This window comes from Umbelopsis ramanniana (genome assembly GCF_025399195.1).
Source record: "Umbelopsis ramanniana AG unplaced genomic scaffold K450scaffold_15, whole genome shotgun sequence".
In the NCBI taxonomy this organism is placed as follows: Eukaryota; Fungi; Mucoromycota; class Umbelopsidomycetes; order Umbelopsidales; family Umbelopsidaceae; genus Umbelopsis; species Umbelopsis ramanniana.
The window spans coordinates 65,429-86,919 of record NW_026252101.1 but is presented as its reverse complement, the minus strand read 5'-3'; the positions used below and the strand labels follow the sequence as shown (position 1 = coordinate 86,919).

The following is a 21,491-nucleotide window of genomic DNA, read 5'->3' as shown; positions in this document are numbered from 1 at the left end:
AGGAATGCTGCTGTTTCTCAAAGTATGAGTACATGTGAGTACCTACACTTAGTTGAGAGAGACCCGACACGAACTTCTTAGGTGTCAGTGACTCTTCGTTGCTAAATGTAGAAAATTTAGAAGGAGGTTAACTAACAAGTATATCAGAAGCGAAAAAAAATACCTCAATATGTAGCCATTATAGTTAGATGTTATGATATTGGGGAACGATAGTGGTAAGGGTACACCAGTGCTGGCTACCGTTCTGTTGATCCAAATTCAGTTTATGATTTCATGCAAACACACTACGCGTCAGGGTGGGAAATGAATACCTTTGCTTATACGGTGCGTCGGCACCGCTTAAGCGCTCAAAAGTGTCTTCGATAAATTTATCTCTGTTGCTATTGTGAAGGTTAGAGTGTATTGCAAATGTTTTCCGTATGCTACACTGGTAACTTACGTTCGTGATCCAATATCTGGAGTTCCCCGCAGTACGGTAGATTCTCCAAAAATTTCGTCTTCTTTCTGTAAACGAATATCAAGGTTAGATGTAATGACGCATTGTATATCGATTACTCGTGTATATACCTTTGCATCGTCTACCGTAAAGTTTTTAATTGTGCTAAATCGACCAGCTTCAATCGGGAGATTTCGATCTACGCTTGTGTATTGCTTTCCTTGTACAATATCCAGTGGGAAACATGTTCCCAAAGACGCAATGTTATGATTCCCCTGCCAATTGACCGCACCGATGACTTCGGACATAAGTGCTGTCCGCTTCTTCAAGCGCCAAGGGATAGAAGCCGATTCTATAGCCGCTGCAACTATGGCGCTGGTTTGGTAGAGGAGATGTGGCTATTGTGCACAGACATGGGATTTAGATACAGCGTTAGGCATTTACCGTGTTTGCAGCTAAATTACTAACCTGGTAGGAAAGATATCGAGTCCATGGTCGGTTCAAGTCAGCAGCGTCAGGCAACTGAATAGGAACATACAGCGATGAATACTCGGATAATGAAGCCGCTGACATGGTCATGTTGAGATTTCGCCTTTGTATATTCCTCTACAAGTGACGTTTTGGTTACTGTTATGCTTTTTATAGTTCTGAAATAAGAGCGATGCGTACCTGCGTTGATGATTGCTGTATATTGCTTATACCGTACGTCAAAATGGATGCTTTGGGATACTCGTCTCGTATATTTTCCAATAGCCCACAGGTAAATCCTCCAAAGCCATCGTGCACAGAGGTCATAATTTGGAATCCCTTTGTGTAAATTGTTGATGAGTATTGTGGTTTCATGCCACAATTCATCTAGGAATAAATACCTGTAACTGATCACACTCTTCGGTGAAGAATCGAAAAGTTTCATCGAAGCTATCCGTTTCCTATATCATCGGTCAGCAAATGTGAGAGGTAAATCAGTTGCATACAAAGGTTTGTTCTACCTTCTCATTTTCATCATAGGCCTGACATCCTGTGTTATACGTATCAAATGGTTGGATGGAGTTACCCATCTGATAGCTATTGATTTGATTGAAGGTATTTGGATGGTAGTAGGTGCTGTTGAAGTCCGACCATACTTTGACGCTGTCGTCCAGATCCAATTCCTTTTCAATTGGTTCCTCAATGCCCTGAAAGAATTGTCATTGTTACAGATCCGTAATATAAATAATTTTATCCACCTTTTCGTCACCAACCTCGTCCATCTTATCCAAATGTTGTTGAAATCGGTTTTTGGGATACTGTGTGGTTTTATATTCTTCAACTTTCTCGCCCCTACATGCTTTGTCAGCTAAGATATATTGCTAATACTTGTTCAGTATGTTTGCTTACCATGAATCATTATTTGTTTCAGACTCTTGTTCAAAGAGCTTATTGTATTTCTTCAACGATCCAAAGCCGCCTTTCAAATCGTAGATCAGTGCTCGAGGAGTATATGTTTCAATACCCTATGCCAGAACTCAAAATGTCAAAGGTGCTGATAGGAAGAGGATTGATGACAGCTATCGTCCTTACCCTTTGATTTGTGCCAGCACGATAAAGAATATCATGGTTGAACTCGGGCTCTGCTGCCTGGTCTCCATACTCAAAATACTCATTCTGCAGTGTTTAAAGTGAAAAGGTCAATACAGCGAGCACATCAGTGAGCCTAATTCGAGTATCACTACCTGTGCATTCCAGAATTGTGTGCCCACGAAGTTGGCAACTTGTCCGAGCTGGATTGTCAGTACCTCATGCATCCTGGAAAGGGTACTGAGGTTCGGTGCAGGAAGCCCGAAAATTGTCAAACCAAAAATTGGGACTGCTCTGCCATTGCAGTTGCTTCCCGTTGGAAAATCGTAATATAATCAATGCTTTTATTTCGAATATGTACAGGTTAGTTCAAAACTGTGGCCCACACCCAGTTTGATGGCGGCGAGGGATTAACCCAGGTCGGAGGTACTTTACTACCTATTTCACTTGAGTTCGTTGAAAGATAGTAATCCCATTGATTTCGCACTCGCTGTAATGCATCCAGAGAGCGGTTCCCCTGGCACCAATAACTATAGGAATTCATATCCAATGGTACGTGTAGCCATTTATCGTCTTCGTGGACGGGCACAGAAATCACTTCCTGTTCGATAGGTTCATTTTCTGTGCTGGGAGACGATGGCACTTGCTCGTTCAACTGTCGAATGCGCTCAAAGAACTCGTTACCTTCCTCGGGGAAGAAATGTCCTATAGTAACTTTATCAGTTACCTGTTTATATTACTGGACTATTTTAAGCATGTACAATCACCTTGTGCCTTCAGTTTTCTTCTTCGTATTGCACGAAGTTCCAAGAGTTTTTGTACAAGTAGCTGGCTGTTTCTTTCATGATTTCGAATGCTTGCCTCCAGTTTTCGCTGTTTCTCCGCTTTTTGACGTTCGCGTGCTTTCTAAAAAGCAATTTACTCAATATCCATGTTAAATTGGTTCCAAAAGAATGAACATCTCTTACTTTTTTGTTTTCTTCTTCTTTTTCAATCCATTCCACTCTCCATCGATCTATTTCTTCGTGTAGTCTACGTCGTTTTTCTCGCCGTTTGTCTCGCGTTTGCTGAAGTTTTTTTAAATGCCTTCGCTTCCATTCCTATAAAAAACGCCTATTGAGTAATTTAAATCACCACAGCGATGTTTGGAAAGCAAATAATAGCTCACTCGTTTTCTCTTTTGGCGACTCAGCAACTGTTTCAATCTGCGAATGTGAGACTCTGAACTCATTTCTTTTACAGTGGCAGCTATCTCTTCCTAATGCAAATAACAAAGTCAATAACCAAAGATCAAATGTTGCACTGAGCATGGTACTTACTTTCAAGGAGTCCAGCTCGTTTAAGTCGATATTAGCTGTCTCTTCTGACGAACTAGCTATTGATGAGGCTTGAGCTAATTTGTTTCGGTATTCCTCATATTTCAGGACCATTTTGGCTATCTTCAACTTATTGTTGTAAAGTTCGCTTTTGACTGGTCTTGAGTCATTGCCTTCGCCAGCGGATTGAAGATTTGCTGTCTGAGGAGTCATGGAAGCTGGAATTGTCTGGTGATTACTCATGTGTTGATTGTCCCATGGTGCTGGATGCACAACCCATTGCCTATAGGTTGAAGCGTTCGGTGGGTGTGGATACATAAGGGCTAAGAATAGCGTTCACATGTGAATGCGGATTGAACACTGCAGTATGGCTAGAGGATGATGTATTTTTAACCGCGCGAAAAAATTGGTTTACCTATTTCAGACACGCGTGTTGCAGTTTGAAGATGGGATATTTAATTTGTTTTTCTAGAACATGAAGAGAAAAATCCCTTTGTAATTGTCACTCATTCAGAAAGATGAATTATGAATATATAACAGAAATGCATGCTTGACGACGGGTGTTTATAAAATGCTGTCAATTCTTATGACCCTAACTTAGTCGCGCTGTCGAAGTGAGCCCAGGGCAAGGGCATTATGTTCCTTTGTATAATCGTCTTCGTCGTCTTCAAGGAAGCTAGCTCCATCATGTAATTCTTCGCGCTCAACTTCAGTATAACCTTCAGTGGAGGCTTTGTTATCATATCCAGATAACCGCTCCCAAAGTCCGAGCAGAATGTTTGTGTAAAGGAAGAGGAAGAAAGCGAAAGATAAGAGGACATTGATATACGATGCAGGATCAATACCAATCGTAGCCAATAATGATAATTGCTCTTCGGTCGCTCCCATAAAGATGACACCAGCCATCATCAAAAACTAAAACCCGGATATCATTGGTCAGTCGTTGCTATAGCAATGGCCGCCTTTCAGAATTTAAGCTTACCATGGGTGGCATATATTGCCAAGGGGAGACTGTGAACACTCCCTTTTTCCACACAAAGCAAATTTCAACAATTCGAGAAATAGCGCCTGCCATCAACATGTATCCGAAGAATGAATGGATATGGCCGCTGTTTGCCACGTGTTGGGCATGTCCCTATTCAATGATGGAAATTGTAAGCTCTTAGTGTAACCGACGAGATATGAATTGTGGTACTCACTTGAAAGGCAGCGGCGGTCAGCGCGATGACCAAAGCAGGAACAACGCTTCGCTGTTCATTTCGGCTAAGCCAGATGCCGACCGTTCCAGCTGCTACCCAAATAATACCCATAGATGTGTGCTGGTAATCAGAGGAATTCCAATTGGAGCCCCAACTTTACGAAAAATCAGTAAGGGATCATTCATTATTGCAATGGCAGTGCTTCCTTTACGTACCGGTGCTCTGTGAAAGTGTTCACAATACCCCATAAAGTGATCATCCAGCTATCATACCACTCTTGGCTTCTTTGACGCTTCAGAAGCCATGGCCCACCGACCCGCAATGAGATAAGCATGATGATACCATAACCTGCAAAGGAGGATCCCATGATGAAATGCGCCAGACATTGTCCAGTATGTTCTGTAAAAGTAGACGTTCAGTTTCAATCCATGGTAACCATGGAAAGACTAGATTGTTAAGGAAATACTCACCGCCATAGCAAAAGCCAACAATAGCAATAACACCCTGTTCTCAATGGTTAGCCATCATTCATAGCAGTGGGGGCCCAAGAGAGAGGCATCACTCACCAAAACGATTTGAGTATATCCGATGACTGGAACCAGAATTCCAAGCCATCTATGTGCAGTTACGAACAAGGAACGAATACGGCCATGGATACCTTTTTCCAAATGAAGTTTAAGATAGGCTCCCATGGCCACTTGAGCGATCAGTGACCAAACGACGAACCAAGCAAAACCACGATGAGCGTTGTGGGGTTCCTGGGCGGAGCAAAACTGTCATTAGAACGGCTGCAGTCATCATTTTGATAACATAATCGTTACATTATATTAATCCACTTACATAGTTACGGCCGCTATGAGCATGTGCCAAAAAAAATCCGCCAACAAAGACTAGCGAACCTAGCACCTGAACAGGTACGTGCCAGCGGCTCTTCACCAAACCAAGAACCATACCAATTGGATATATAATACCGAACGCTTGGAATTGAAAGTATTAGAATGATGCCGTCTCACTGTGATGCTTTGAGATGCCGTAAGTGAAAGTACCTAATATCATGGATGCCAAGTGTAATGTCATAATGGATCCTATGGGCTCATCAGTTGCAGCGAAATCCGTAAATATCATAGGGTCCAGGTCGTGTGTGTGCCCATGCTGTTCTTCTTCATCTTGTTGCAGTGAGTATGGCAATTGACATATCAGTGCCAGTATTGTCAAAAGCCTGTGTGCATTGGTGGTAGGCATTAGACGTTAAAGGTCAAAGGATATCTGATAAAATTTCCAATTGCCATCTTCAGACACCGAACTCCGTCCCCCCTTCAATGCCATCAGATATTAGCAAACTACCGCACGAATTGACTTTAATACAAATTTAATTGGAAGCTGGTGTATAACCAGGCAATAAACAAGTGCATAACCAGATATAAAGCAAAAGGATAATATTCTATGTACAAGTCCTGTCTTTAGGTATATCGACTACATCCAGATGGCCTTTCCTACGGTGAGCACCATGATACCAACGCCAAAAACAACGAGCACGACAGCTGTGATGTCCATCCACCAAGTTGGTACGGCATTTTCATCTTTAAATTCATCCTGGTTCAAATAGCTCGTCTCTGATTGAGCAGTCAATTGAGGCGCTCGCTTGAAGATACTCAGGTAGGTGATGCCGGGTATGATATAAGCAATGAAACTGCTGGCCAAACCACCCACAAAGGCATAAACCTTGCCAAGAGATTGAACGGTGGCACCAATATATAGCATGCCTATGAACAAGGCGACAGTTACTGTGTAATGTTGGACTTTTGTAGGTTGGCGATCAGGGGTATCGTTTCCAAGCGACTTTTGAAGTGCTTCTCTAGCAGGATAAAATCCCATTGGAACAGTGAAGATCAAAGACACTGCAAGCAGGAAGCGGCCAATGTTAATGATCAAATCATCGGCTGGGAAACTGTTGAAAAGATTTTGCTGCACGTCTTGACCGAAAGCAAAGTAGCCCAAAACACCAAACATCATGGTAGCCGTCCAGCTTGAGAAAGTCGAGATAACAGAAGTCCAAGTCCAGGCAACCACGGTTTGGTTCTTTTGCGACAGATAATTGTTGAAAGCGACGTGGGAGCACGCAAAGGCGAAGGCCTGAATGCCCAGCGCGTCTAGAACACTAGGTCCAAAAATGGTAACTGGCGCATGATGTTGTGGAGCATATACGGGAGCTCGCACGATGATTGTAAGGATAATAATAGGCAGGAGCAGAACTGAGAAAACGGACACCTTGGCCAAGGAACCAATGGATCTTGCCAAGTTCAATGGGAATATCTGTGTAAGCCAAACATTAGCTTAGTATCAGGGCAAAAAGCAAGTAATTTCATGGTGATAATGACGTACAAGCAGCAAAGATAGCACCACTATGACAAATTGACGGTTGGCAAGTAGTGCATTTTCTGGCCATAATTGCCCAAGTAGGACCGGTATGGTGTCACCAATGACTGGTGAAGTGGACAATCAGTATTGAGTGCTGCTATCGGGAAACAAAAATGGTGCAGATAACTTACTAATGAAGTAGCTGATACAGCTTCCTGACGCTTGGATGAAAACAAACAGATTGAGGAGATGGAATCCTGGACGGCCCAGTGCTCGTTCAGAAAGTTGTGCGAACTTGAAGATATTGGATCGTATGCCAGCTCGAATCATCATCATTAAACTGACGGCAGTGAGGAAGCCTACAAAGACTGAAATGGCCATGCCGCCTATAAAGCCTCCGCAGTGCAAAGCATATGGAACACCCAAAATGCCTGAACCAACTGTAGCGTTTACAATGTTGAATGAAGTAGAAAATATGCTCCCTGTACCGTAGCCTGGGCGTACAGTTTGAAGAATATCTCTCTCCTCATCAGAGATTATTTCGCTTTCGGCTTGCGGCGATGCAAGAGCTCCATAAGAATGAAACGGAGGAATTGAGGATATGGTCATGAAAGAGAAGAAGAGACGCAAAAGCAAAGATAGGGCGGCGATGATGGTTGAATGAATTCAGGTTGCACCCCAATCCGGTATCACCCACCATGACTCCTAACCAATCAGAACTCCAGGATATTTGCAAAATGTTGTTACTGGATGGCGAACAATTCATAAGCCAAGCCTGATTGATTCCTTTCATGCTGCACTAGGTCGGCCATTGCTCGTATAAATATATGTACCTCTCATTATAAACGCAATTGGCTGCAGTGAAATATCATTTTCTACACCCCTTTCGATCTTTTCGGAATTTGGTTGGAAATGAAAGTCCATCTCTTCCAGCCACTGTGGCTGGGAGCTTGCTCAAGTGGCTACAAGCATACTTTGTATGGACACAGCGCATTATTGGTAAACATGTCGCACTCCTTGTCAATTAAAGCGGATGCCCCTTTAAAAATATCCTTACATATTGCATAATCACCGGCATTCGATCATACTGGCCTTTCCAGTATTAGATATGTTTTTGGCAGAACAGATTTCCTAAACGCTAGCTTTTCAGACTGAGTACATTCCAGCGCTGAAGGAGACCGTCAAATGGCATTTCGAATACCAGCAGCTAGCATTTTTGTATATGGACGCCTCATGCACCAAATTTCACGGAGTGCCTTTTGTGCCTGAAACACATCCTCCAATGAATTGAACAGCTTGAACGAGGGAGAAAATGTCCTGTTTCTGGGCATTATGTAAATCACAGATCCTTATGAGGCACTGAGAATCTATACAAAATGCACCATCTGAGGTTAAGGCAAAACTATCTACCTTTTATTATGCTCATTGGACTGTCCAAGGCTGAATGACTTTCATGTCTCTTGATATAGATGGGAAGATAGGGTTGTCGTATTGAATAGCAGTTGGATGCTGATCAAAGTGGAAACTTCAAAATCCAACATCTACAAAGGATGCCACTGCAAGCACTTTATCGCAAGAAACGCAAACTACACCAACTATACCAAAACCGAAATCCCTAACGGCGCGTTCTTTATATAATGCAATTCTACTTGGCTGCCTTCCGTCTACAGCTTCTATATCTAACTTTCTATTTCATATGCTGATTAATTGTTGTAAAAAGCATAGGCGAACGGAATATAGCTCGTCTAGTGGTCCCTTTTATGTAATAATGCTCAGCGTGCAAAGTTGACATTTGCTGAGAGGCAATTTTGGACTGCATTTTTTTCCTGTCGAGAGTCGAAACAGCAGGCAGGCCAGCTTTTCTTTAAAAGTATATACTCTAAATGGATGACGGTAAGAACAGCCACTGTGAAGACGGTTTGCAAAGGTCGGCAGCAATGATCTTACCACTCGTATTATAGAAGCAATCATACGGAATCGTCTCGCCGTAGAAGAGCGCCCATTCAAGAGTCTTGTCTTGCGATACAAGGCATGGACGAATTCCATAAACAGTGATACTCGAGAAAACATGTACGAAACTTCCATTTAAAGCTATATAGCAGGCCATGTTGGCATGAGACTAACATGACAATACACACAGAGAACACGGCTACGAGGCGATATTGATCCAGATTGCACAATATGAATTAGCCATGAAGCAGCACCAGCTAATGCACCAAATGAACGAACGCGAAGTTAGGAACTATCAGAACGAAGTGTCTCGAATAGGTATGCTTGAATGAACGATGTACTTTTTTTTTTTATCGAAGAACCACTCATTTAGTGTGATGTTTGGCTTTATAGCGACGGAAATTGAGGACACACAATCACACATCAGTAAACTTAAGCAGGATCTCGAAAGAGCAAATGAAATACGAAATAACAAATTGGAATACGACCGTATCGCTCACGATATATTACAGTTAGAGGATCGCGACACGTATAATAAGTAAGGAAAATGCTTATGAACGGATGATATAGATGCATGCCAAGACTGACACTATGTTGAAAATTTTCAAAAGAAACATTTTGCAAATGCGGGCAGATATTGATCTGCTGAAGGAAGAAAAGGCTAAGCAAAGCGCAGTGTTCAAGAACAGAAAAGAACAGTTCAGTAATTTATTAGCAGTGGTGAAGGAATTACAAACGTCCATTACAAACGAAAGGGAGTCTACAGTGAGTATACCTTGCCACATCTAAAGATCAAAATCACGAGAAAGACTCACCTTGCTTCAACGTAGAATGAAATGAAAAACATTGTTCTCAACATGGATGATGGCTTCGATGATAGATCAGATGAAGGTACCCCAACGCCCGCCGCGGCAGTCGATACGGCTGATGCTGAAATGGAAGAGAAGGAGAAGACCGCTTCTAGCCACCGATTTTCTGAAAGAGATGAAGACGCAGATGAGGAAGGCATGGTGGAAGACGGCGAAGAAGGTGCATAAATATTCCCCGTCCATACGACAAGATATGTCACTGCAATGCCCGCTACAGACCAAGAGTGCTTCTTTCTTTCGCCTTCACTTTGCTTTCGCGTATTTGCAAGTACTTGTTATTATAATTTTTTGGTTGTTTTTTTAAAAGTAAAAAGAAGAAGTCAAGTTTGTTTATAATATAGGTTTGCCCATAAACTGGCGATTACATTGCAACGCGTATGTACAATATGGAATTAAATTGGTATGAACTGCTGGTATCTCAGTTCTTTAGCAAACTTTGAACGACATGGCTCACTTTGAGATTTTTCAAATCTGTGTACGTCTGACCCGTGCCTACAAAATAGATGGGCTGTCCTGTAGTATATGTCATAGACAATGCGGCGCCAACCTAGGTGACGATAGATAAAAAGTTTAGATTTTGCGCGTCTGGCTATAACTGACATGGGGTCATGAATTACCTTATCATCAATTGTGTCAAACTTCGTAAGAATCATGCCATCGATATGGCGAGGGTTCTGAAGTCCTGAGAAATCCTTGAGCGCCTGATTAAACTTCGTAAGCTGATCAACAGCTTCATTGCCAACTAGAGCTTCTCCCACAAAGATGATCTTGTCGGGATTGTTGACAGCCACTAACTTGGCTAATGATCGCATCAAAGGCTCGTTATCTTGCATACGACCAGCCGTGTCAATAAGAACGACATCAAAGTCATTATTGTTAGCTATTGTGAAAAGATATTAGTTAGTATTGGCTAAATTTCCATAAGGTCGTAAATTCAGCGCTTATTAGCAAGTTTACCATAAGTAATAGCGTCTTGAGCAATGCCAGCAGCATCTTTTCCATAACCACGCTCAAATAGCTCCACCTCACCAACAGAGTGGCTACTTTGCAATGCCTTCAAGTTTCTTGCATGAACACGCAATTGCTCTACTGCACCGCTACGGAAAGTATCACAAGCAGCGATGAGGACACGGTAGTTGTTTTGAAGGAGCCAGAAGCACACTTTACTCAAATTGGTTGACTGTAAAAGGAAGATTGCGTTAGTCAAAATGGCAAACACTCATCTATCTTGTTCCTATCGTACCTTGCCAACGCCATTCACACCAATGAATGTGATGCTATAAGCTCTTGATCGAGCCTTAGCCTGTTCTATATCACGAAGAATATCAACAGATGTCTTGGGAGTCAAAATGCGCTTCAAAGCGGTTTCCATGTTGTCCTTGACCAGTGTAGATACACCTATAACGAACACGTCAATACCGAATTCTATACGCATGCAATAGTCCATGTGAACATACTTCCAAAGGTGCCAAGCTTCTTGCCCAGTAGACTAGACTGAACACTGTCACAAAGATGTTGGGAAATGTTGCTTGCAACGTTCTTGTCAATAAGATGGGTCTTCATCTTTTGTAAAACTGGCTCTAATGTAGCAGCATCTATTTCACGTTGGCCGGTTAAGTTCTTGAAGAAACCGAATACACCGGATGATTTTGCAGTTGGCTTTGATACTAGCTCGCCATCCTCTTCATCAAATATGTCATCCTCGTCTTCATCGCCGTAGTCGACATCTTGAACTTCATAATATCCATCTACAACGTTGCCCATCTTTGAACGATCGACCAAGCTTTCGGCGTTCGCCAAAGTTGCATCCTCGTGTTCTTGGCCATCCAACTTCTTGCTGTAATCCAGCGCCTCCATTTCACCCTTTGCGACCTTTCCTTCCCAAGTACGCATGACTTTTTGTGATTTTTTCTTTTTGCCAGCCGCAGGATCGCTGTTCCAAGTTAACGGAATAAGTAAATGACTGACTATGTATGCAGGGCCCCATGCATGACATGATGCGGATACTTACGAAGCCATATTTGGTGACGGTACTGGAGAACCTTTTGGTGATTTGACATTTCGTCTGCCACCAGGACCTCGGGCTCCAGATCTTGGACTACCCGCCAAATTCATTGCCTGTATGTTCTTTGCAATTTCATCTTCGACCGAGGGCTCCTTTACAGCTAAAGCAAGCGTTCAGTGATCGACATCCCACTACACCTGTCCCATTGATCTATACCTACCTGGTTTAGCTTTGGATCCGTTCAAGGTGTTCTCAAACTTCTTTGTATCTTCAAACTTTCTGGGAACCTTTTGTTTGCTCTATGGACGGGGGGTGGAAATTCAGTACGGTGGATCAGCTCTTATTCGCCCAGATCTCGCCGAATTGCCTCACCTTTGAATATTTCTCCTCCAAAGTCTTCCAAGCACGATCAAACAGGGGATCAAACGAGCTATAATCTCCACCAACTACATCGCTGGAATCTAGCTGTTCCGAAAAAGTGGTTGAAAACAATCGCTTGGTAGTCTCCAACAGCTCATCTACATAAGTTAGCTGCAAGAAGCTCTGGTAGGCAATCTAACCATGAAGATTATATTAATATTGTGGCAATGGCATCTAATGTACACTGCGATCAACACTTACCACAAACACGAGCTCCTTTTCGTTCAGGAAAGTCCACTTCAAAGCGTATGAATCCTTGTTGTAGGATGTTATGCCTGCGCGCTCTTCAATGAGAACATCTCGGATCAAAGCATCCACGGGCGCTCCATTGATATGAGTATAATTCTTTTGCCATAGTACATAGCCGCCTTTGGTCAGGACAGTACAGAGATCCAGCATCTTTCAGTGTTTGATAGCAAGGAACAACCCAGAAGACACGGACCGATTTCATTCGTTCTTTCTGGCAATGGCGCTCTGTAAATTTGAAAGCACGTCACAGAGCCAGTCGGCTTTGGGGCCAAAACACATTCGAACAACACAAAAGCCCTTTTTCATTTTTTCAAAAAAAAAAAAAAATGTATATATTTTTTGCCAAACAAGCTGTAACTATCCTAAGCGATGAGCATGCTTTGGCATTTCTAATGTGACTTTAGGTAAAGGATTGGAAATTTCGTGAGGTACCACCATAGTTCCCAGCGTACTTTTCAGTTCCTTCACTTCAACTCCGGCCTCCACGAGCTCCAACTGGTTGGGGTCCGATGGTTCATCTTTCCGCCGTCCAAATAAACTCTTGCTGAAGAACGATGTAGAAGAAGGTTCAGCCTTGACTTCTTTGATGGGTACTTGAGCTGGTGCTGTGGCAGTATGTGTCATTTTGGGACGACCGCCAAATAAATCCCGAAAGGCACGTTTCTCCGTCACATTAGCACTACTGCAATTTTGCGTAGACGCAGAAGCGGATGGTGTTAATCTTGGTGCAAGAGAGGCCTTTCCAGATGAAAGAGAACTATATGATCCAGTTTTGGAAGAAGCGGCTGCCGTGGCATTGGCAATGATACCAGCAATGAGATCCATATCTGTTTGACTGCTGATCAAAGGTACAGGTGGAGGTCGTTCTTCTGGTTCAGAAGATGGATGGAGGATATTGCTGTCATAGGTAACATCGGATTTGCTGCGAACCATGGGGACAGATGATTCTAAGCTGTACTTTACATTTTCGTTGCTATCCCGTGGGGATGACATTGAGTCCAAATCACGATAGGGTATAGGGGATGACAATGAAGTTGTATGAACAACAGGTGAATGAGTGTTGGGTGAGGTGTTGAGAGTGATATCTGGGCTTCCTCTGCGATTTGGTAGAGTGATAGATGCTTTCCCAGACGAGAAGGATGATAAGGAAGATGCTTTTGCACGGTTTAAGAATGGTTGCTTATTCAGTTTGGGTTCTTTGCTGTCTTCATGGACCAATTCGATAACAGGAAGATCAATCTCGGTCGCTAGTTTTGAAGTAGAATCATTGTCGATTGAAGGCGTTGAAGACCTGCTTCCGCTACTGCTAGCGCGTTCCTTACTATCGTTTTCATTGACAGCTAATGAACTTCTACCAAATCCAACAAGTCCCATCACACCACCTGGTCTTTCTTTTTCCTTGAGTTCAGGAAGCTCCTCGCTCGTCACTTCAAATCCTGCTCTTTTAAGAAGTTTTGGCATGGCTGTTCTGTAATGGAGGTGACCTTTGACCAGATCAGTGCAGTCCAGGTTTTGAACATTCTGTTCCACGTTTTTGAGAGGCCGTAAGCCAGCAACACTACCAAGACCCCCTGTGGAAGCTCTGAACAAAAATCCTAACAACCAATCGTTCGTTGCATATCCATTGACAAATCGACCAGCAACCACAGTCGTGCATTCTTTCCACTGGCTCATGGAGGCACTGACAGGAGTACCGAAAATGGCAACGTCTTCAACCAAGCCAAAGGCATGCATGCGAGCCAATTCCAGTAAACAAAAGAAGACGACTCTTGCACCAAGCGAAAATCCAACCAGTGTGACAGGGCGAGAACCCATACTGCGATTCATCAAAGAGTCTGCCAAAATCAACCCAGCTATCCGGGCTCGATCTAAAGCATTGGCCCAGGGGTTGTCAATCAAATAACCAATCTTGGTTAGTGCCAATGGCCAGGTCAGACCAGCGAGCAAGGCACCCATGATGGTATGTTGCAAAGCCTGTTGAATAGCTTGAGTAACGACTTCCGTTGCAATAATCTTGATAGCACTGCCCAGTTCCGTTAGTAGCTCCGGTTCCCAAAATAGTGTATAGTGGTCGCCCATTAAGCTGTCGATAGTACAGAAGGGGTGAGCTGCTTCCTCCTTGTTATCCGGACGAGACAGCCAGCCAGTGATAGTAATAAGACAGTTGACACGATCTTCAGCTTTGACTGTGACAAATTCAAATGTATCCACACCTTTTGTTCGATTGAACATTCGTTTAGCGCCTATTCGGCCACCCGCGACAGTGGCTCCGCTTGTGATAAGGGCAATTCCCGCCGTACCGCCAAGAAAACCAGAGGTACCTGTCACACCAACCGTAGTTAGAACAGCTCCAAGTCCACCAGCAATGACGGGTGCCATTAGTCCTGCACTGAGACCAAGCACAAGACCACCGCCTAAGGTGGCCAGACCCATCATAATGTATCGCTTCTTTTTCTGTTGCTTGTTGCGGCTTTTACGCATTGCATCGTTCTTGTGAGATACGGCAAATTCGGAGGTGGCATTGGTCATCGTCGTCTCATCACTTCCTGTGGTCATGAATGACATTTCTGATTCAGTCTCCCATGATGGGTCGTTTTGAGCCAAGTATTCAGATATACGTCGTTCGAATGCAATGACTTCTGGCCACTCTAGAGATAAATAGGTAGCAATTTTTCGAATGAAAACTCGAGATCTGGCGTCATAGTTGTTCATAGAAAGGCAGAGAATGACCAAGTCGCAAACTACCGTCCAACGCAAATCAACCACCAGTTCCTGTGGTTTCCCTTCTTCTACAATGGGATCTGTGGGTTTTGAATCAAGAGTGGTATCTTCGGTCTTTATGGTATCATCGTGGTCAAGTCCGACAGTTCGGGAACTAGCGTCAGAGACAGATGCTGGTCGATCCGATCGCACAGAGGTATTATCGTTATCGGCATCGTCTGTAGCATTCTCTCCCACTTGTGCGTCAACGCTATCTGTATCAGACCCATGGCCGTCATGTTCTTCTGGCGTTTGAGACATGGTGTTTTCTGGCTGATCATCCAAATTTACAGAATTTTCAAGTTCAGATAAAGATTTTTCTGGTTCCTGATCTCCGTCGCCACCACAGACGGTCGTCATATCGTCGATTACTATTTCTGGTTTGTCTTTCTTGACATTGGAGTCGAGTTCCACCTTATGCATTGGACCCACAGGAACCGTCGTCGTTTCTCCTTGCGAAGTAAATTGATGAACGAGATCGGTGGGTAAAATATTGTGTTTGGCGAGTGACTCAATCATGGAAATTTCTGTGGATGGAGGCGGCATAATTAAGCATCTATCGTCTCAAGTTCCATAATCCACAATGCGAGCCAAAAATAGTTTTTTTATTTCTTACCTTCTGAACTTATGTCCATGTGCATGTACAAACTTCGAATGACCTTGCGTTGCCAGTTGCCAGCGCTCATTCGAGCATAAGCAAAGTCTTTTCCTTGGCACTCATGTACGACCTCGAGACTCGTTACAGAGCACAAACCAACATATGCAATTTTCTGGGTGTCCGTAAAAACATCTTTGGTTTCCTGAATGCGACGATCATTCTCGTCGTCAAAATCAGATTCTTGTGATATTTCAAATATATGTGAAGGAGAGTGAGGGAAGCGAGGGGACGACGGAGGTATGGCCTCCTGTGGCTGCTCAACGACAGGTAAGTCTGCAGCCCACACAGAAATGGGTGTTGGAGAAGGAGGAATGAGGTCGTTTTGCGTTGCCAACGACGATGTGGTCAAGCTATGAGTTGCTTCCGGTAATGGTGTGACAGTGCTTCCATGATCACCTTCTGGGAAGTCTGGTGTGACATTATCACTGATAAAGTGATGCAAATCCTCCATTGATCCCCTGAGAACGTTCTCGTCAGTGTCGTTACATTCTTTGTTGTTTGCCCTGTCCATCTCATCCTCATCACCGTTGCTGGTCAGACAGGAGAGGCTGTAGGTATTATTCTCCCGGTGAATTGTTGAAAGGGCTGGGTTAGAAGGATGGCTCGTAATGTCGGGTTGCATTCGAGCAATCTGCTCTATAGAAATGGAGAGGTTATGAGGTAAGTGAAAGAAGGGAAAGGAATGCGAGTGAGGATGAGCGAAATAAAACCCCCAAGCGGGTAATTGCAGGCAAAAAGGGTCGGTGGTTGGAAAAGTAAATGAGACTTTTTGCAAGTCAACTAACCCAAATGAAAGTCACGTGGGTCGACAGAACATTTTTCCAGGCCAATTTCGACAACCCCTTCTTGGTTTTGTTTCGCTCCGGTACTATCCGACCAACCTCTTCTGCTTGCAATTGTCATTCACTCAATGCTACGAAGTGCTACTACCAAAGTTCGCTATTTCAAGCAGAGTTCAATCGTAGACTCTTTGCTTGCAAGCTCCTCACCACTTCGTCGAGCTCCATTGGCTCGAACCATTCCCCCAGCTTTAACACAAACATGTCACCGTTACTCCACGACGGCCGCCACGACTGCCACAGTGGACGACGAAGTGCAAACCTTCAGACATAGCGAGCCTGTTTCCATTCCAAGCAAGTCACATAAGGACGATCCGGTTAAAGGTAAGCAGTAACTTCCCTCCCCTGAGACCTCTATTACCGAACCAGGACAGCTGAGTGTTTCACTGCGGATGAAATTAGGACCAGTTGAAATGTACGATCAATTGGTTTCCGAAGGAAAAGTCAATTCGGACGACCACCAGAGAGCTATCATAGCTCAATTGCAAAGAATATGGATGGGACTTCAGTCGTATTACCCAGACATCAAGGCAAGTAGCCCATCTCAGGAGCAGCATCAAACTCGAGGAGGTTGGATGTCAAAGGTACATGACCTTTCTTTCGGTTTCAGTGTGTTTGGCATACTGCTAACATCTCGGCGTTTAGTTTACCTCTATTGTTGGCGGTGGCCATGGTACCGCAACCCATGCCCCTAATGCAAATGACGTAGTTGCACCAAAATCGCTTTATATTTATGGAGATGTTGGAACCGGCAAGACCATGGTGATGGATCTTTTCTATGATACACTTCCCATTGAACGTAAGAGACGAGTGCATTTTCACGCATTCATGCTTGATGTCCATGCTCGTGTGCACCGCCTCAAGATGAAAGAGCCGGAAAGAGCCGATGTGCTCGGCCCTATTGCAGCAGATTTGGCATCTGAGGCTTATGTGCTGTGTTTCGACGAATTTCAAGTCACCGATATTGCGGATGCTATGATGTTGCGTAAACTGTTTACCGAACTTTTTGCTCGAGGCGTAGTGGTTGTCACTACCTCCAACCGACATCCCACTGAGTTGTACAAAAATGGCATTCAACGAAAATCTTTCTTGCCTTGTATCGACCTTTTGCTCGAAAAGTGCGAAGTCGTATGTTTGGATTCCACAACCGACTATCGTAAAGCTGTCAAGGAGATGTCCCAGATTTACTTTCACCCACTCAACCAAAAGACCACTCATACCATTGACCAGCTGACGAAAGACCTTACTGGTGGAGGGAAGATGGCTCCAATGACACTTGACTTTTTGTCCCGCCAGCTTCAGATTCCAGAACAAGCCAATGGTGTTGCCCGAATGACCTTTGATGATCTGTGCAAGAAACCTTTGAGTGCCGCGGATTATCTTGAACTCGTCAAGAAATTCCATACCATCATCATTACGGATATTCCCCGCATGACTATGAAGCATCGTGCCGAAGCTAGACGATTTATCACTTTGATCGATGCCATGTATGAATCCAAGACCAAATTGATTGCTAGTGGTGAAACTGGCATCCTAGAAATCTTCAATGCAGAGGAAGGAGGCAACGAATTCAACGACGACTTTAGATTGATGATGGATGACCTCAAGTTGGACGACGTCTCCTCGCCGTTATTCAGTGGTCAAGAAGAAGCATTTGCTTTCCAGAGAGCTTTATCTCGACTTATTCAAATGCAAAGCAAAGAATGGTTCACCCGGCCAACTTAAGTACCATTAGATTATTTTCTTTCCTTTTGGCGGCGCTTGTTTGTACACTACACTCCCATCCCATAGACATACCCACGTGAAATAATAAATACTGTACGGCGTTATCATGCTCGACTTTCTCCACATTCATGAAATATATGGTACGATCAGCAGATTGGTTTGTTTGCATTGAAATGCTCACAATCAAAACCAAAATGATAGGTTTTGTAATTTTTCATTGAAGCAAGCAACAAAACAAAAAGTAAAAAATTGTTTTTGTCAGAAGGCCAGGTATTATCTACACAGAGGGACAAATGCGTTTTTGAAAGAAAATGGAGTGAGAGAAAGCATATTTAAAAGGCTCTAAAGAAAGGTGTATTTTAAATCTATTGGTGAGAGAGAAAAAAAAAAAATAGTAAGGTGAGTGGAGAAGCTTTTGGCGCAGTCGAAAAAACTGAATTTTTGCAAAAAGAGCTTACCTCGTCAATATCAAAGTCAAAGTCAATATCGTCTTCTTCTGGACCGAAGGTGTCAGTTTCGTTGATCTTGGCAGTATCGGGCAATTCACCATAGGCCTTGAGATTTCTTGCTTCGTCTGCAGTGTACTTTTGGATGACGTCGGCCTTCTCATCTTGATACTCTCGCAATGAAAGAAGGATAATGTCACCTTGATTGATCCACACCTTCTTGCGCATCTTTCCACGAATGTGTGCAAGTCGCTTGGTGCCATCAAAGCACTGTGCTTCCAAACGTCCATTACCAAGCATTTTGGTCACTTGGGCATACTCTTGGCCCTCTTCCTTGAACACAAGTTCACGCTTGTCGTTCTCGTTCTCGTTCTTTCCTCGTCTCCTGTTTTTTCCTCCCTGGATTCAAGTACAAATGTTAGTAATGGATTATCAATGACAAATAACAGCTTGATGCGCTGTGCCATGTCACTTACTTTTCCCTTATTCTTGGGCATGATGATTAGATTCAGGTACTTTGGGTCATCGCTGCTTTCAAATTTTTTTTTTATTTCATGACCCCTACACGTGACTAGCATGACCTCATATCCTCTTATATGGACAAGTGATACTGCTACGTAGGTATGTAACAATGCGATGTATGCTATTGAAAATGGCATACAAAATGAAATGAAATACTCTAGATAGACATTTATTCATAAGTCAAAGCTCATTTCTTTTTTTTTACGTGGTTTGCAAAAGCCTCTCTTCGTACGCTCACTGAAGCCTGATTGTCTAAGCCACTCAGCGAAGTTAAAATGTCCGTGCATTGATTGCTGCCAGCTATACTGGTACCACCGTCACTACACTATGCATCCCAGAGAACATCCTAGAGAACACTCCAGATATCCACCGCGACGAAGATCTCGTAGTCCTCATAGCCGATATTCTCCTCCTCCTCACCCGCGATCAGGATCACATCGTTACGACGACCGGTCTGGTGGTTATGATAGGTATGACGACCGACCTCACTACGGAAGTCAGCACCCAAGGGATCAGGACCGCCATTTTGATCGCTGGGACGACGGAAGAGACGCATGGCGAGAGAACCCACGACATGATAACCATTACCGTGGTGACGATGTAAGATACGCCAATATTGCAAAAATGCAGCTCTGCCCTATCACGAGTTAACCATTTTTCCTTTCTCCGTAGCGGCATAGACGGCCAGAACGAAAGGAAGAGGGACTAAGTGCTCCTAATATCAATATAGTTTTGCGTGGATTGCCTGATCACTTTGGGGAACAAGACGTAAGTTGTTATTTATTTGATTTATGTACACTCTTTTCCTTTCCAAGAGACATCAGCCCAGGCTGAAGAGAGCAAAATTTCAAGCATATGGAAGAACAATCAGAAAAATAACTATCTTGTGTCGACTTACACGTATCAGATTGAAAAAGCTTTGGTGGATATGGAAGCCAGCATAGATCAAGTCACTTTGATCAAGGATCGTGAAACAGGTTCAATCCTTACCGCGGTCACTCGCTTTATACCCTATAGTATCCAGGACATGCCACTAATATATGTCTGTCAATTCATAGGAGAATCACGCAAATTTGCCTTTGTAAAATTTACCAGTGTCGGGCATGCCGAGGAATTTGTAACCAAAAACTATCCTTTTATTTATATGGATCGCCAACGTGTTCGTATCGACTTTTCTCGCAAGGAGGCTAAACAAGAAGGAGCAGGATGGCGATGTGTGAAGGTACGTTAGCGCTGTTTGTAACTTCAGAGTGTTTCAAATTTAGTCCTCACACATGTACGACAGTGCGGAAAGGTCAATGACGAAATGCGTAGAAACTGCTTAGAATGTAGAATGGTGAATCCAAGTGAGTTAATGCATATGACGATGTGTGTGAATACAGTTGCGCAAAACTAACAGAAATGTATACAAGACCCCTCGCTTCCCGTCCAACGACCAACAGATCCAGAAACATTTGCTATCAACGATGGTCTAAGAGATATATCGGCACTACCTTCTCATTTACTCCTCATTCGTGGCCTGGACCAACTGACTACGAAAGATACCATATTGAATATATTTGCTGACTCTGTCGGTTTCCGGCGAGCGCTTTTGATTCGCGAAAGGCTAACACAGATGTCCAGTGGCTTTGCATTTCTGGAGTTTTGGAAACCGGCCGTAAGCTGAAAGAAAACATCTGTACAAACAGGCTTCATTTTACTCATTTTGACGAACCTCCAGGATGCCACAAGAGCGCTGTCCAAAATAGGCAACCGGGTTAAAGTAGACAGCGCTACGACAACGCTGACGTATGGAGAAGTAGCAAGCTTTTTGCCAGCCTATGTGAGCTCCCAGTGGACTATTCCTAGTCATTTTGCTGGTGGTTTAAGTGAATACCGAGATCCCAGTCTTTACTGTGAAATAGTAGAAATTACACCTCCTGCTGAGAGTGAAAACACGAGCCATGAGGTCATTCGAACGAGTACAGAAGAAACCAAGCAGAAGTCAGCGCCAAACAAGGAGGAAGATGATCTTGATGCATTTTATGCTGATATGAACTCAATACTCGATGAAGATGATGATGAGGAATCGATCTTTTCTGTGCCAAAATCCATGAAATAACCCCATTATTTTCGCAATAAAAAAATAACTGCACCCAACTGGCGGAAAAAATTAAACATTGTGCCCCCGCCTGTAGCCAGC

General features: G+C 43.5%; 9 protein-coding genes across 9 annotated transcripts; 3 read left to right on the top strand and 6 right to left on the bottom strand.

Annotated features, from left to right (window-relative positions):
- Positions 1–4: 4 nt before the first annotated feature.
- Positions 5–2,323, bottom strand: K450DRAFT_232511 (uncharacterized protein). The gene is made up of 12 exons (XM_051587605.1): positions 2,149–2,323; positions 1,997–2,080; positions 1,814–1,929; positions 1,678–1,756; positions 1,426–1,611; positions 1,306–1,365; positions 1,106–1,243; positions 905–1,042; positions 568–834; positions 440–504; positions 164–380; positions 5–101 (listed from the first exon to the last, which is right to left on the bottom strand). Exons 1-11 carry the CDS (start codon positions 2,218–2,220, stop codon positions 272–274), a joined length of 1,314 nt encoding a protein of 437 aa, XP_051446329.1. The 5' UTR covers positions 2,221–2,323; the 3' UTR covers positions 5–101; positions 164–271.
- Position 2,324: 1 nt separating this feature from the next.
- K450DRAFT_232509 (uncharacterized protein) lies at positions 2,325–3,766 on the bottom strand. Its single transcript, XM_051587604.1, has 5 exons — positions 3,313–3,766; positions 3,162–3,251; positions 2,962–3,093; positions 2,761–2,899; positions 2,325–2,698 (listed from the first exon to the last, which is right to left on the bottom strand). Exons 1-5 carry the CDS (start codon positions 3,625–3,627, stop codon positions 2,358–2,360), a joined length of 1,017 nt encoding a protein of 338 aa, XP_051446328.1. The 5' UTR covers positions 3,628–3,766; the 3' UTR covers positions 2,325–2,357.
- K450DRAFT_232501 (uncharacterized protein) lies at positions 3,581–5,772 on the bottom strand. Its single transcript, XM_051587603.1, has 9 exons — positions 5,555–5,772; positions 5,349–5,485; positions 5,075–5,266; positions 4,979–5,012; positions 4,724–4,907; positions 4,509–4,662; positions 4,292–4,444; positions 3,725–4,224; positions 3,581–3,632 (listed from the first exon to the last, which is right to left on the bottom strand). Exons 1-8 carry the CDS (start codon positions 5,748–5,750, stop codon positions 3,907–3,909), a joined length of 1,368 nt encoding a protein of 455 aa, XP_051446327.1. The 5' UTR covers positions 5,751–5,772; the 3' UTR covers positions 3,581–3,632; positions 3,725–3,906.
- A 77-nt stretch (positions 5,773–5,849) lies between these two features.
- K450DRAFT_232495 (uncharacterized protein) lies at positions 5,850–7,486 on the bottom strand. Its single transcript, XM_051587602.1, has 3 exons — positions 7,058–7,486; positions 6,891–6,991; positions 5,850–6,821 (listed from the first exon to the last, which is right to left on the bottom strand). The coding sequence occupies exons 1-3, from the start codon at positions 7,473–7,475 to the stop codon at positions 5,982–5,984; spliced, it is 1,359 nt and encodes a 452-aa protein (XP_051446326.1). The 5' UTR covers positions 7,476–7,486; the 3' UTR covers positions 5,850–5,981.
- Positions 7,487–8,735: 1,249 nt separating this feature from the next.
- K450DRAFT_232490 (uncharacterized protein) lies at positions 8,736–10,232 on the top strand. The gene is made up of 6 exons (XM_051587601.1): positions 8,736–8,759; positions 8,828–8,936; positions 9,007–9,134; positions 9,210–9,354; positions 9,428–9,581; positions 9,647–10,232. Exons 1-6 carry the CDS (start codon positions 8,750–8,752, stop codon positions 9,851–9,853), a joined length of 753 nt encoding a protein of 250 aa, XP_051446325.1. The 5' UTR covers positions 8,736–8,749; the 3' UTR covers positions 9,854–10,232.
- K450DRAFT_232488 (uncharacterized protein) lies at positions 10,047–12,541 on the bottom strand. The gene is made up of 9 exons (XM_051587600.1): positions 12,312–12,541; positions 12,063–12,245; positions 11,911–11,989; positions 11,697–11,850; positions 11,143–11,618; positions 10,929–11,083; positions 10,643–10,865; positions 10,303–10,565; positions 10,047–10,232 (listed from the first exon to the last, which is right to left on the bottom strand). The coding sequence occupies exons 1-9, from the start codon at positions 12,507–12,509 to the stop codon at positions 10,104–10,106; spliced, it is 1,860 nt and encodes a 619-aa protein (XP_051446324.1). The 5' UTR covers positions 12,510–12,541; the 3' UTR covers positions 10,047–10,103.
- A 116-nt stretch (positions 12,542–12,657) lies between these two features.
- Positions 12,658–16,511, bottom strand: K450DRAFT_232485 (uncharacterized protein). The gene is made up of 2 exons (XM_051587599.1): positions 15,736–16,511; positions 12,658–15,646 (listed from the first exon to the last, which is right to left on the bottom strand). The coding sequence occupies exons 1-2, from the start codon at positions 16,397–16,399 to the stop codon at positions 12,717–12,719; spliced, it is 3,594 nt and encodes a 1,197-aa protein (XP_051446323.1). The 5' UTR covers positions 16,400–16,511; the 3' UTR covers positions 12,658–12,716.
- A 62-nt stretch (positions 16,512–16,573) lies between these two features.
- K450DRAFT_232479 (uncharacterized protein) lies at positions 16,574–18,524 on the top strand. Its single transcript, XM_051587598.1, has 3 exons — positions 16,574–16,940; positions 17,019–17,200; positions 17,262–18,524. The coding sequence occupies exons 1-3, from the start codon at positions 16,688–16,690 to the stop codon at positions 18,339–18,341; spliced, it is 1,515 nt and encodes a 504-aa protein (XP_051446322.1). The 5' UTR covers positions 16,574–16,687; the 3' UTR covers positions 18,342–18,524.
- An 822-nt stretch (positions 18,525–19,346) lies between these two features.
- Positions 19,347–21,490, top strand: K450DRAFT_232464 (uncharacterized protein). The gene is made up of 8 exons (XM_051587597.1): positions 19,347–19,408; positions 19,529–19,909; positions 19,982–20,077; positions 20,217–20,286; positions 20,368–20,531; positions 20,595–20,655; positions 20,722–20,966; positions 21,030–21,490. The coding sequence occupies exons 2-8, from the start codon at positions 19,637–19,639 to the stop codon at positions 21,408–21,410; spliced, it is 1,290 nt and encodes a 429-aa protein (XP_051446321.1). The 5' UTR covers positions 19,347–19,408; positions 19,529–19,636; the 3' UTR covers positions 21,411–21,490.
- The last annotated feature ends 1 nt before the right edge of the window (position 21,491 follows it).